The following is a 13,486-nucleotide window of genomic DNA, read 5'->3' as shown; positions in this document are numbered from 1 at the left end:
ACCTTCTACTCTTGCTCATTCCTATGCTATCCAACACTCTTATGTGAAAGCTAACCAGCAACTTCATTCTTTCATCCCTTTCACTGGTAAACTGTGGAACAGCCTTCCTTCCTCTGTACTTACTCCTGCCCACGACTTGAACTCTCAAAATTGGAGTGTCAACGCACCTCGCCACTCAAAATTGATCCCTCTTTTGGTTATTTTCTTTTTGCTTTTATAGAAGCAATGCTGAGCGGTTGTTGTATTTTTGCCCTTAAGCTGTTTCCTTTACTATAAAACACACACACACACACACACACACACACACACACACACACACACACAGAGTCATAGGGCTATTAAAGAAACACATCATTATACTAACATGATACGCTTTTCTCCTGATCAAAACCCACACACACCAAGAAAAACAGATAATAAACTCGTACACACAAATACAAACACACACACACACACACACACAAACGCTTTCTTTTTTCTCAAGCCAAAATAACAGACTCAACCATCAACACCAACACTAACAAAAACAAGAACAGAGCAACACAAACACACACAACACACACTCGCAACACCCCAGTGAGAGTGTTGCAGCAATACTTACAGACTGAGCAGACTTCGGAGCCCCAGGAATGCATGTCGATGGAGCCTGGCGAGACGCTGGTGACTTAGATCTCTGGAAGGTGAAAGAGAGAGTGAGAGAATAAGATACATAGATAGATAGATAGATAGATTGATAGCTATAGGGAGAGGAAGAGAGTGAGCGGAAACTAACTAATTGGCAGAAAAAAGGAGTAAAAGGAATTGAAGAAGGAAGCGACTGAAGGAGTCAGATGGAAAAGAGGAAAATATATGAAGGAAGAAAAAGGTAAAGTAGAAATATTGACTGTAAGAAAGAACTGAGAGAGAGAGAGAGAGAGAGAGAGAGAGAGAGAGAGAGAGAGAGAGAGAGAGAGAGAGAGAGAGAGAGAGAGAGAGAGAGAGAGAGAGAGAGAGAGAGAGAGAGAGAGAGAGAGAGAGAGAGAGAGAGAGAGAGAGAGAGAGAGAGAGAGAGAGAGATTTAGATAGAAAATCACAGAAGAAGAACCCCTCCCCATTCTGGCTAAGCTCCGTCCCTCCTTTCACCTGATTGGCTGTTGATGACATCATAGATTGTATCAAAGACAAGTACCAAATATACATGATTGAGATAATCTAGCTTCTTTCATGATTAAAAAATATGCTCAGCGCAACAGCCACAGATACGAAGCTTATTCCTCAATACAATGATTCCTACTTGTAAAAGCTACTGTAGAATATATTTTTTATGTGATTATATTTGGTATGCCTATGTGGATGAGCTATGTAGGAAATAATGACGGAAAGTGTGCCTTACTTTATAGATAGCCTACTATCATCGCCTTCAGTGTTCGTTTTGCAGGGCCCGTTCTCCCTTGAAAACTTGCAGTATTATGATTGTACTTTGTTTCTTAAGTGATGTCATTGATTGTTTAAGTAGAGTATCATTATTCAATTAAGTTTCGAATATTTTTTAATCATGAAAGAAGCTAGATTATCTCAATCATGTATATTTGGTACGTGACTTTCATACAATCTATGATGTCATCAACAGCCAATCAGGTGAAAGGGGGGCGGACCTTAGCCAGAATGGGGGAGGGGCCTCTCGGTGCAAATTGGCCAAGCTAATTTAGACCGACTATAGGTAGCCTGTCCTTAAGCCTAAGTGATTCTACACTATTCAGATGGCTCCAAAACGTTGTATTTCTACTCTAGATAATATTAAGTTCAAGGAAATGACGGTCGAGCTTGTTTTTAAAGGAGTCAATCGTGTTACACTGGACCACTGAAGGTGGGAGCTTATTGCTTTCTCGCACTACAACGTTGGTGAAGAAAAATTTGGTGCAGTCTGAATTTACTTGTCTACATTTGAGTTTTATGCCATTGTTCCTCGTTCGCAAAGTGTCATCGATCATAAACAATTTTGTTGTCTACATTCGTGAAACCATTAGGTATTATAAAACATTCGATCAGTTTTCCTCGGAGGCGACGTTTCTCAAGAGGGAACATGTTAAGGGTGGAAAGCCTTTGTTCGTAGGATTTGTTGCGCAAGGAAGGAATCATTTTTGTTGCCCGACGCTGAACACCTTCTAATTTAGCAATGTCCTTTGTATGGTGGGGTGACCAAAACTGTACCGCATATTCCAAGTGGGGTCTGACTAAACTATTGTAGAGCGGAAGTATTACATCTTTATATTCTTGAATAAAAAGTTTCTTTTAATGAGGCCCAACATTCTGTTCGCTTTATTTGCTGCATCGATGCATTGATGTGAGAATTTGAGGTTTGACGCGATTTTGACCCCCAAGTCCTTAACGCATTGAACGCTTGTGAGTTTAACGCCGCCCATTTCGTAATCGAACTTCTTATTTCTTGTTCCAACTTGAAGGACCTGGCACTTGTCTACGTTAAAGGACATCTCCCATCTATCCGACCAAGCTGAAATTTTGTGCAAATCCTCTTGGAGGCTTTGCCTGTTTTCGTCAGTGAGAACCGAGTTACCAATCTTTGTGTGGTCTGCAAATTTACTAATACGATTATTGAGTCCAACATCCACATCGTTGATGTAAATAATGAAGAGCACTGGGCCAAAAACCGAGCCCTGAGGGACGCCACTAGTGACCGGTGCCCACTTTGAGTTAAATCCGTCAATCACCACTTTTTGTTGTCTGTTGCTCAACCAATTCGCGATCCATTGGTTTACTTGACCGTCAATACCTATTTGCTTTCATTTATAAAGTAATTTATGATGTGGGACTTTATCAAACGCTTTCTGGAAATCAAGATAGACTACGTCCAATGATTTGGTTACGTCATAAACTGAGAAGAGGTCGTTATAAAAGGTCAATAGGTTTGATCGGCAGGATCTTTTGTTACGGAAGCCATGTTGTGAATCCCCAATTAATGAGTGGCTTTCAAGGTAACTCACAATTTTGTCTCTAATTATGCTCTCAAGTAGCTTACCTACAACTGAAGTTAGACTAATGGGTCTGTAATTACCTGATATTTTTTTGTCTCCTTTCTCAAAAATCGGTGTCATGTTAGCCTTTTTCCAATCCGAAGGGACGATGCCTTGTCGCAAGGACATATTGAATACGGTTGTGAGGGAAGAGAGTATTTCGCTCTTTGTTTCTTTAAGTAGTATAGGATATACTTTGTCGGGTCCGGGACTTTTATTTGTTTTAAGTGAATGGAGAACTTTTAGGACTTTATCAGTTGTTATTTCAAAATTAGGCAATGCATGCTCGAGATTAACATTAGTGCTGGTGTAGGTGGTAGTGGGAGGAAGACTGTTAGTATTAAACACCGTTGAAAATTAATTGTTAAAGAGGTTTGCAATGTTTTGGCTGTCAGTCACTAGTGCCCCGTCGCTGTTTGTTAAAGGTCCAATGCCACTTCTGATCGCCTTTCTGTTGTTTATATAACTGAAGAAGGATTTCGGATTATTTTTACAGTTGGCTGCAATATTTTCTTTATATCTACGCTTTGCCTGACATACTGATCTTTTTACTCGTCGCCTGGCATCATGATAAAGTCTAATGTTTTCGGGCGTGCTTTGCTCTTTCTTTAACCTGTAAAACAATTTTCTCTCCTTGACTGAGAGAGAGAGAGAGAGAGAGAGAGAGAGAGAGAGAGAGAGAGAGAGAGAGAGAGAGAGAGAGAGAGAGAGAGAGAGAGAGAGAGAGAGAGAGAGAGAGAGAGAGAGAGAGAGAGAGAGAGAGAGAGAGAGAGAGAGAGAGAGAGAGAGAGAGAGAGAGAGAGAGAGAGAGAGTAAAACATAGAAGACATGTTGAAAGCTGTTTAAAAATTTTTAACAATGCCTGGATTTGACCATTACTTGTCCTCTTCCTCCTCCTCCTCCTTTTCCTCCTCTTCTTTCCCTCTCCTCCTTTTTCTCTTCCTCTTCCTCCTTTTCCTTCTCTTTCCTTTCCTCTTTTTCTTTCTCCTCCTCTTCCTCCTCTTTTCTTTCCTCCTTCTTCTCTATTTTCTTTCTTTCTCATTTTCCTTCTCTTTCCTTTCTTTATACTTCTCCTTCTTCTCCTCCTCCTCCTCCTCCTCCTCCTTTTCTTCCTCTCCTTCTCTTTCACTTTCTCCTTCCTTCCTTCCTTCCTCCTCCTCCTCCTCCTCCTCCTCCTCCTCCTCCTCCTCCTTCAACCAACAACAGACCAAGAGGTCGGTTGCTGTTTGCTTTTCATTTGTACTCCTCCTCCTCCTCCTCCTCCTCCTCCTCCTCCGCCTCCTCCTCCTCCGCCTCCTCCCTTTTCCTCCAGAGTAGGAAGTGAATTACCTCTATCATAATCTTTTCATAAGTCGACACAGCAAATGAGAAGAAGGGAGGGAGGGGAGGAAGGAGGGAGGGAAGGAGAGAGATAGGGAGGGAGGGAAGGAGAGAGATAGGGAGGGAGGGAAGGAGAGAGAGAGGGAGGGAGGGAGGGGTGGAGGGAGAGAGAGAATGAGGGAGATAAAGCAATCAGGAAAAAGAGAACAAAATTTATTGGATCAAAGACGAAACGAAGGAGGGAGAGAGGGAGAACGGGAGGGGGGGAGAGGAAAGGAGGGAGGAACGTGATATGAAAGAAGGAAATAAATAAACAAACAAAATAGAGGGGAGGACAAAGGGAGGGAGAATGAAAAATGGATGAATGGAAGGGAACACGGAGGGAAAAGAAAGACTGGACGAAGGGAGATAGAGGAAGAAAAAAAAGAAGAGAAGGGAGAACAGATAAGTCCCTGTCACACCATCACGACCAAGGACGGCGAACGCGCCCAGATTCTTGGCCGGCCACGAGCACGCCAAGATTGTCGGCAACCTCACCCTGACCGCGCGCCGGCCTATCGCCGACCGCGAGTCGGCCCATCGCCGACCACGAGCAGGCCCATTACCGACCGATCGGCGTATGGTCACTGACTCCGGTCGACCGCCCCAAGGATTTAAACCATTCGTCCGTCCACCACAGCGTGAGGGAGGGGAGTTGACCTGAATCTCCCACTTGTGACCTGACGTATGAAATAATCCCAACCGGCCTTGTCCCACCCCGCCCTGCCATGTGTATCCGTTTTCCATGTATGTATAATATTATTTATGTAAGAACATTTCTCACAGAAGATGGTAACAGAGTCCACCGAAACTTTTTGGTATACATACCCACCTTCAGCAGAGCACACCCTTTTTCCTCTCCAGCGCTGCACCAGTCTTACAGTTTTCCACCATAGACCACGGCAGGGAACAAAAGTCTCAGGATCTGTTTGCCTCTGAGTCCCAAGCAACTCAGATCTCGCCCCAGGACGGCGAGGAATTTTAACGTTATTTTGTCGGCGAATGCATGCCGACACGCCCGACCACACACCGGCTCGTCGCAGACTGCACACTGACTGCCCGCCGTCGTCGAGGACTGTGCGGACTGCGGGACCGATTCTTGACAGCGTCTGGCCGCGCCACAAAAAAATAAATGAATGGAAGCGAACACGGGAAGAAAAAGACTGGACGAAGGGAAAGAGGAAGAGGAGAGAGAGGCGTGAAGAGAGAAGAGAAAACAGATGGAAAGAAGGAAAAAAAAGTTAGAGAGGAGAGGAATTGAGGTTTGGAGGAAAGACAAAAGAATATAAAGGATATGGAAAGAAAAAATGAAAAAAAAGGAAGATAAAAAGAGAAAGAGAAGAGAGGAGGGGAAGTGAGGGAAGGAAGGAAAGATAAATTATGGAAGGAAAGAAGGGAAGGGTTGGAGGAAAGGAGAAAAAAAACATGGAGGGAGGAAAGATTTAAAGGCTAATATAAGGCTAAGGGGATTGGGGTGAGGAAAGATAGAGGGAGGGAGGAAAAGGAGGTAGGAAAGGGAGGAGGGAGGTAAAAGCACTGATGGAGAGGAGGAAGGAGGGAAAGAAGGATTAAGGAAGTTAAGGAGGAGGAGAAGGAGGAGAAGGAGGAGGAGGAGGAGGAGGAGGAGGAGGAGGAGGAGGAGGAGGAGGTACGGTGCGGAGGAAGGAAGGGATGTTGTGAAACGAGGAAGAGGGAGAGAGAGGAAACAAAGGAAAGAAAAACATGGAAGGAGGAGAAAAAGAAGGTAAAGAATTAGGAGGGAGAGATAAGGAAGGAAGGGAAGGCGGGGATCAGGAATGACCGAATGAAGGAATGAGGGAGGTACAGAGAAGTGAGGAAGGAGAGGAAAGAAAGATATGAAATAAGAAAGAAAGGAAGATAGGATGCAGAGAAGAAGCCTGAAAAAGAGGAGGAAGAAGAGGAAACAAGGAAGGAGGCAAATAAGGAAGGACGAAGGAGGAAGAGCAGAGAGAAACATGGAAACATGGACGAGCAGGCAACATAAAGCGTGTCGGCTCATTGCGAGGCTGCCTGCTTTCAGTGACAGGAGTGACCTGCGGAAAGGATCAAAGCACTTCTGCCCATACTCGTGGATACGTTCAGTTCACTCCCGACGCAGCAAAGTGACGATCAATGGGATTCTAAATGGAGTTGATTGTTTCCGCACCGACTACTTCTGCAGGAAGAAAGTTCCAGTTGCGGACGACTCTGTTCGAGAAATAGCTCCTGCCGATATCCGTACTGCATCGCTTCGCTTGAATTGTTTTACCGTTGCTTCTTGTTCTCGGGTTAGTTCGTAACGTGAAGAGTCAGGAGTGATCTATATTGCTTAACTTGTTGAAGGACTTGAGGACTTGTATCATGTCTCCCCGCAATCATCTCTTTACCAACGTCTGTTACCCTCCTGGTCTCCATTCATCGTGATCCAATCGATGTTGGGACAATTACTAAAGTCCCCAATAATTACTGACTTCTCGTTTTGTGTTATGGCGTGACTTTCCTCATATACCGCTGCGTCGTCAGCTGTTTGCTGCTTTGGAGGTGTACATATGTTTACAATCGTCAGCTTATTGTATTTGCTACTTAAACGGAGTCATTTCTCTGAGTCTTGTTCGTTTATTTTCACAGCAGGGTAACGTGCTCTTGACGGAGAAGGAAGGAGAGGAAAGAAAGAAAGAAAGAAAAAGAAACAGAGAAAGATACAGAAAGAAAGAAAGAAAAGGAGATTGAGAAAGAGAACAGAAAGGAGAGGAAAGCAATAAAGCAGTTAACGGACAAGAAAGGGAGGGAGGGAGGGAGACAGAGAGAGAGGAAGAGAGGGAGGGATGGAGACAGACAGAGAGGAAGAGAGGGAGGGGGGGAGACAGAGAGAGAGGAAGAGAGGGAGGGAGGGAGACAGAGATAGAGAGGAAGGGAGGGGCGGGAGAGTATGATGGATAAGGGCAGTGATGGAGAGATGAAAGATAAATTAAGGTGAAGATGAGGAACGGTGAGCGGAAAGAAGAAAACAAAGTGTGATAAAGGAGGCGATGGAGGAGAAAACGTTAAATTACAGGAAGATGATTTAGTGGGAAAGTCCGAGGAGGAGGAAGAGGAGGAGGAGGAGGAGAACAAAACTGAATAAACCGGAGGAAAGCAAAAAAATGAAAAGGCTTAGTCACACAATCCTCCCTGGGCCTGATGGGTGAGTGTGTACCCCCGAGGACACACACACACACACACACACACACACACACACACACACACACACACACACACACACACACACACACACACACACACAGGTGATATCCAGCAAGAATTAACACTCCTCGCGTGTGTTTCAACAGATACTTACTCACATTTTCCACTTTTTTTTTTATCTCCGTCACATCGGGGGAAAAAAAGAATAAAAGTGCAGCGCAAAAACAATGAAAAGAATAACGCAGCAAAGCAAATGACAGTCTCTGCAACGCTTCCTGTAACTCGACCTCTCTCATCTGATAGCGACTCAACATCTATTATTATTATTATTATTATTATTATTATTATTATTATTATTATTACTATTGTGCATCAATCATTTTCCTACAATCTGATTCTAAAGGTCAAAAAGGAGATTAATCGGGATCTCATGAGTGGTTTTCACGTTCACGGTACACAGGAAGGGTCAGTCTACCACCAGGGTCACAAAACTACCTCCTGAAATGCCCGAAACTCCTTAGGAAAGCCTTGAAGAATGTGTGTGCTTGAGGGACGAAATGTGTAAGAATTTTCTCTGTATATTCAGACGCCTCCACTTCGCACGTCAACTGATTCTAGAGGCCGAAAAGGAGATTAATCGGGTTCTCATGAGTGTTTTTTCACGTTCACGGCACAGAAGAAGGGTCAAACTACCTCCAGGGTCACAAAAGTACCGCTGGAAACACCCAAAACTCCTAGGAAAGCCGTGAAGAATGTTTGTCAAATGTTTAAGAATTCGGGTGTTCATGAGTGCTTTTTCACGTTCACGGCACAGAAGAAGGGTCAAACTACCACCAGGGTCATAAAAGTACCGCTGGAAATGCCCCAAACTCCTAGGAAAGCCGTGAAGAATGTTTGTCAAATGTTTAAGAATTTGGGTTTTCATGAGTGTTTTTTCACGTTCACGGCACAGAAGAAGGGTCAAACTACCACCAGGGTCATAAAAGTACCGCTGGAAATGCCCCAAACTCCTAGGAAAGCCTTGAAGAATGTTTGTCAAATGTTTAAGAATTTGGGTTTTCATGAGTGCTTTTTCACGTTCACGGCACAGAAGAACGGTCAAATTACCACCAGAGTCATAAACGTACCGCTGGAAATGCCCCAAACTCCTAGGAAAGCCGTGAAGAATGTTTGTCAAATGTTTAAGAATTCGGGTTTTCATGAGTGCTTTTTCACGTTCACGGCACAGAAGAACGGTCAAACTACCACCAGGGTCATAAAAGTACCGCTGAAAAGACCCAAAACTCCTATGAAAGCCTTGTCGAGTGTATGTGTGTGCTTGGTGGACGAAATGTTAAAGAATATGACCCTCAGTTGCTCCTCTCGCGATCACTTGCTTTACTTTATTAACTGAGTCCTCTCCCTCCTCTTTGCTTTATCGCTGTCAGCATTATCTTCTTCCTGTTGTGATTTGTTTCTTATTTTCCTTTCCTCTTTTTCTTTCTCATTTTCCTCTTCTTATTTCTCTTTTTTATCCCTTTTCTTTTCTTCATTTTCTTCTTTTCTCCCCTTCGTCACCTGTATTTTATGTTCGTCATCGCCTTCTTTTCTTCTTCTTCTGTTTCTCCTCCCCGCTTCCCTCCTTTATCGCTTTATCGCTTTCGCATTTTCTTCTTCCTCTGCTTTATTACTCATTTTATTCCTTTTCTTTTCTTCTTAATTTTCCTTCTCTACTTATGTCTCTCGTTTTTATTCCTTTCCTATTCTTCTTTTTCTTCATCCTCCATTGATTTCTCTTTTTATTAATTTTCTTTACTTCTTTTTCTTCTTCCTCTCTTTTTATTCCTATTCTTGATCCTCTCTTTCTTTCCCCTTCTTCCCCTCTTTACTGCGTTGGTCGTTGCCTTTTCTTTCCTTCTTCTTTTTTCCTTCCTTTCTCTCCTAATCTTCCCTTCTTTAACCATTGGTAATGCCTTTCTATTTTCTTTTTCTTTCTTTCTCTCCCCTTCTTCCCCTCTATCACGTTAATTTCTTTATCTCTTCTTATTACTATTCTCTTTCTCTCCCTTCGTAAAGTTGAGAGTGTGACGGAGAGAAGAAGAGGAGGAAAGCGGAGAAAATGTGATACAGAGAGAAAGAAAAGGAAGAAGGGGAAGGGAGAGAACCAGACTTCAAGACAAAGGTCGTCTCTAGCCTGAAGACAATTTCACCGTCCCTTCGTCCTATGTATACCGTAGTATCTTGCTGTTTAAATGAGAGAGAGAGAGAGAGAGAGAGAGAGAGAGAGAGAGAGAGAGAGAGAGAGAGAGAGAGAGAGAGAGAGAGAGAGAGAGAGAGAGAGAGAGAGAGAGAGAGAGAGAGAGAGAGATAGAAACAGAAAGAGAGAGAAAGAGAGAGAGAGAGAGAGAGAGAGAGAGAGAGAGAGAGAGAGAGAGAGAGAGAGAGAGAGAGAGAGAGAGAGAGAGAGAGAGAGAGAGAGAGAGAGAGAGAGAGAGAGAGAGAGAGAGAGAGAGAGAGAGAGAGAGAGAGAGAGAGAGAGAGAGAGAGAGAGAGAGAGAGAGAGAGAGAGAGAGAGAGAGAGAGAGAGAGAGAATCAGAATCAGAATCATTTTATTCCATAAAAATGGCTTTTCTATACATTAAAAGTATTACTGAATAACATACAATTTAAAGTACGACTTAAGCTAAGAGTTTTCTAAGCTATATAAATCAATATCAGAATAGTGTGAGCGTGGTCTCGATAGAATTCTAGTTGACATTTATATCATTATCAAGCAAGTAGTGTTTTAGTCTTTTTCTGAACACTTGTATGGTATTTGATAGTGTTACATGGTGTGGGAGAGCGTTCCATAGCCTGGGGCCTTGTACTAGGAGCGAACGTGTCCCGCAGTGTGTGTTGGTGTGGGGAACATGTAGGTTGTCCCGCTGTCTTGTTGTGTACCTGCTCCGTGTCACCTCAGTTGTGGTAGGCAGCTGCAGGAACCACTCTGGATACATTTTACATTTTATCTTATATACAGTTACAGCAACATCAAAAATTATCTTCTTGTTCATTTTAAGCCAGTGCAATTGTGTTATGAAGGGGGTGGCGTGGTCCCGCCTCCTCGGTCCCCCAATACATATCTTTGCTGCAAAGTTCTGTAGATTTGTACTCGCTTAATTAGTGTGCTATTTGTAGTGCCGTAAACTGGTAGGCAATAATTAACGATACTTAGAGCAAGTGATTCAATAGCTATTTTACGTGTTACATTGTCAAATTTATCTTTAATTCTGTTTATGAACATTAGAGTACCAATGACTTTCTTGTGGGTCTCGTTAATATGTATGTTAAACGTCAAGTGGGAGTCCATGTAAACGCCAAGGTTTTTGATGTGTTTGCTGGGAGTGATGGGAGTGTTGTCAAAAAGGAGAGTGGTGTCTTGGGGAGTTTGTTTGATAACTGACCTGGTCCCAATAAAGATACACTGGGTTTTGTTAGTGCTCAGTAACAGGCCGTTTTTATTAAAGTATTCCCTGACCAGTGAGAAGGTCGTTTGTGCCGCCGTGATGAGGTCAGGCAGTGCATCAATAGTACCAGTGTTCACGAGCTGCGTGTCGTCTGCGTACTGGACTATCTCGCATCCATGTATTGCTTCAGCAAGGTCGTTGACAAAAATGATGAAGAGAATTGGTCCTAATATTGAGCCTTGAGGAACTACGTATTTTATCGGTGCAGTCGCAGACGTGGTGTTATCCACTTTAACTTTTTGACTTCTGTGATTTAAAGTCATGGAACCAAAAAGAGTCTATGTTAACCTTGAGTAGTTTATTTATGAGGATTTCGTGTTTTACGCTATTGAAGGCTTTTGATAGGTCGCACAACGTTATAAGGGATAATTTCTTCTCATCCATATTTCTGTATAGTTTATTTGTAACTGTAGTTAGGGCGGTCTCAGTTGAAAGTTTAGGTCTAAAGCCGTGTTGATTGTTAGAGAAGTTTCTTGGACTCTAGGAAGGTAGTCATCTGTTGGGCTACAATTTTCTCTAATATTTTTGAGAGAATAGGTAACAGTGATATTGGGCGATAATTGTTTACGTCGTCCCTGTCTCCTTTTTTATAGATAGGTATGACGGTCGCGTGTTTCCACATGGTAGGGAATTTTCCTGTAACAATCGACGTGTTGATGATAGTAGTGATGAATGTGATCGTAACCGGTAGTAAATCTTTGATGGGCTGAAGTGCAATCCCATCTGGACCGGCGGAGTTAGTGTTCTTTCGGTGTTTGATAGTTAATATGACTGCGTTCATTTCTACGGGGCTGGGCCTGAAAAGATGACGGTGATTTATATCTTGTTGGGGGATAATACAGTTTTGATTTGTAATGCTGAGATTGTTTTGCGTTTTTAGGAAGGTGCGTTCCCCCACGTTAACAAACGGGTCATTGAATTTATTCGCCACTTCATTTTCATTAATGAAGTTGTTGTTATTAGTTTCTTTATTGTTGGGTGTGAGGTCTTTTATTATTCTCCAGGTGGCAGCTGAATTGCCTCGACAGTCGTAGATTTTTTGTCGGTAGTAGGATTGTTCAGCATTTCGCAGTAGTGACTTTACTCTATTTCGATGGTGTTTATATTGCTCTAGTAATTCAGCATCATTTCGATTTTGCTTTAGGCACGCTTGGAGGGTGTTGCGTGTTGACATTGCTGAGCGAATTTCGTCGTTAATCCAGGGGGCAAAAGGCTTGTTGATTTCTTTTGTGACAAAAGGAGCGCATTAGGGTAGGCGGTGGCGTAGGTGGTAGCGTACTGGGCCCACATTCACCGCGTGATGGACGACGCGGGTTCGAATCCCCACGCTACCACTCGGATTTTTCAGTCACCGCCGAGTGGCTTAAAACTACCCACATGCTGTCCTGAAGCCCACCCATCAACCCGGACTCTAGAGGAAGCCGTCCAAGCGAATCAAGAACGAGTTCCGGGGGGCAGCATGAGCCAGTGCAAGATGGCGCCACTATAAACACTCGCCTGCGCCAGAACGGGCTGGGCCGACCATCAGGCCCCACCTGGAAGAAGCCTTGGGCCGACCATCAGGCCCCACCGGGAAGATGCCTACCGGCGCAATAGGCAATCAACGTAAAAAAAAAAAAAAAAAAAAAAATTGTTCCAAGCAATTTGATGGTACAGACGTGAGGGTGTTTACCTGTATGTCTACGTTGTCCGTGGAGGGAATTTCATTTAGGGCGGGAGCAGCGCCTAGTAAGGCATCACAGAGCAGGTCTTTACTGTAAGCCCCAAGATGACGAAACGTTCTCATTTCTGGCTTGCGCTTAGGTTTGGTGATGTTAAACGTTGCCGTTATAAGGTCATGGTCGGCTATATTGTTAGGTATTACGTATTTGTGTATAATTGTGTCCTGTTTGTTAGTGATAATGACGTCTAGAAGTATGGCTGACTGAGGGGTGACACGGGTAGGTCTGTCAATAATCTGGTGTAATTTGTTTATGCTTATTATGGTACTTAATTTATTTCCGTAGGATAGCAAATCATCATTTAGATCACCGAGCATATAAAAACATTTGTTTTTCAGGCACATGTTTCTCAGGGTCTCGTGTATATAGTCAAAGGTTTCCTGAGGAGCTTTGGGGTGTCGGTAGACGCAACCAATTATTACTGAGGGTAGTTTTCTGCACTGTACACTGATCCAGAGGTCCTCAGTACCATTAGGCCTAGCAAGGTCACACGTTATCACTTTGCTGGTGAGATTGTTTCGAACATATACACCAGCTCCTCCCCCGTGGCCCTTGTCACAACGGAACATATGATATCCAGGGATATGGACGTGGCTGTCAAGAGTGTGCGGGAGAAGCCACGTTTCACTGACACAAAGAATATCAACGCTTCTTTCTCTGACTAATAGTTTCACCTCATCTATGTTAGCTAGTAGTAAGCGGGCATTTATGTGAACCATTGTTAAG

At 43.4% G+C, this 13,486-nt stretch overlaps 1 protein-coding gene across 1 annotated transcript in view; it reads right to left on the bottom strand.

Annotated features, from left to right (window-relative positions):
• The window catches only part of LOC126996261 (G-protein coupled receptor GRL101-like), a 140,406-nt gene that overhangs the window by 112,024 nt on the left and 14,896 nt on the right, over positions 1-13,486 (bottom strand). The window contains exon 3 of the mRNA XM_050856637.1: positions 602-673. Coding sequence (XP_050712594.1) covers positions 602-673 — 72 coding nt within the window. The remainder of the gene's footprint in view (positions 1-601; positions 674-13,486) is intronic.

Source organism: Eriocheir sinensis, chromosome 9, assembly GCF_024679095.1.
Source record: "Eriocheir sinensis breed Jianghai 21 chromosome 9, ASM2467909v1, whole genome shotgun sequence".
In the NCBI taxonomy this organism is placed as follows: domain Eukaryota; kingdom Metazoa; phylum Arthropoda; class Malacostraca; order Decapoda; family Varunidae; genus Eriocheir; species Eriocheir sinensis.
The sequence above is the reverse complement of the archived record's forward strand: the minus strand, read 5'-3'. Positions and strand labels throughout refer to the sequence as shown.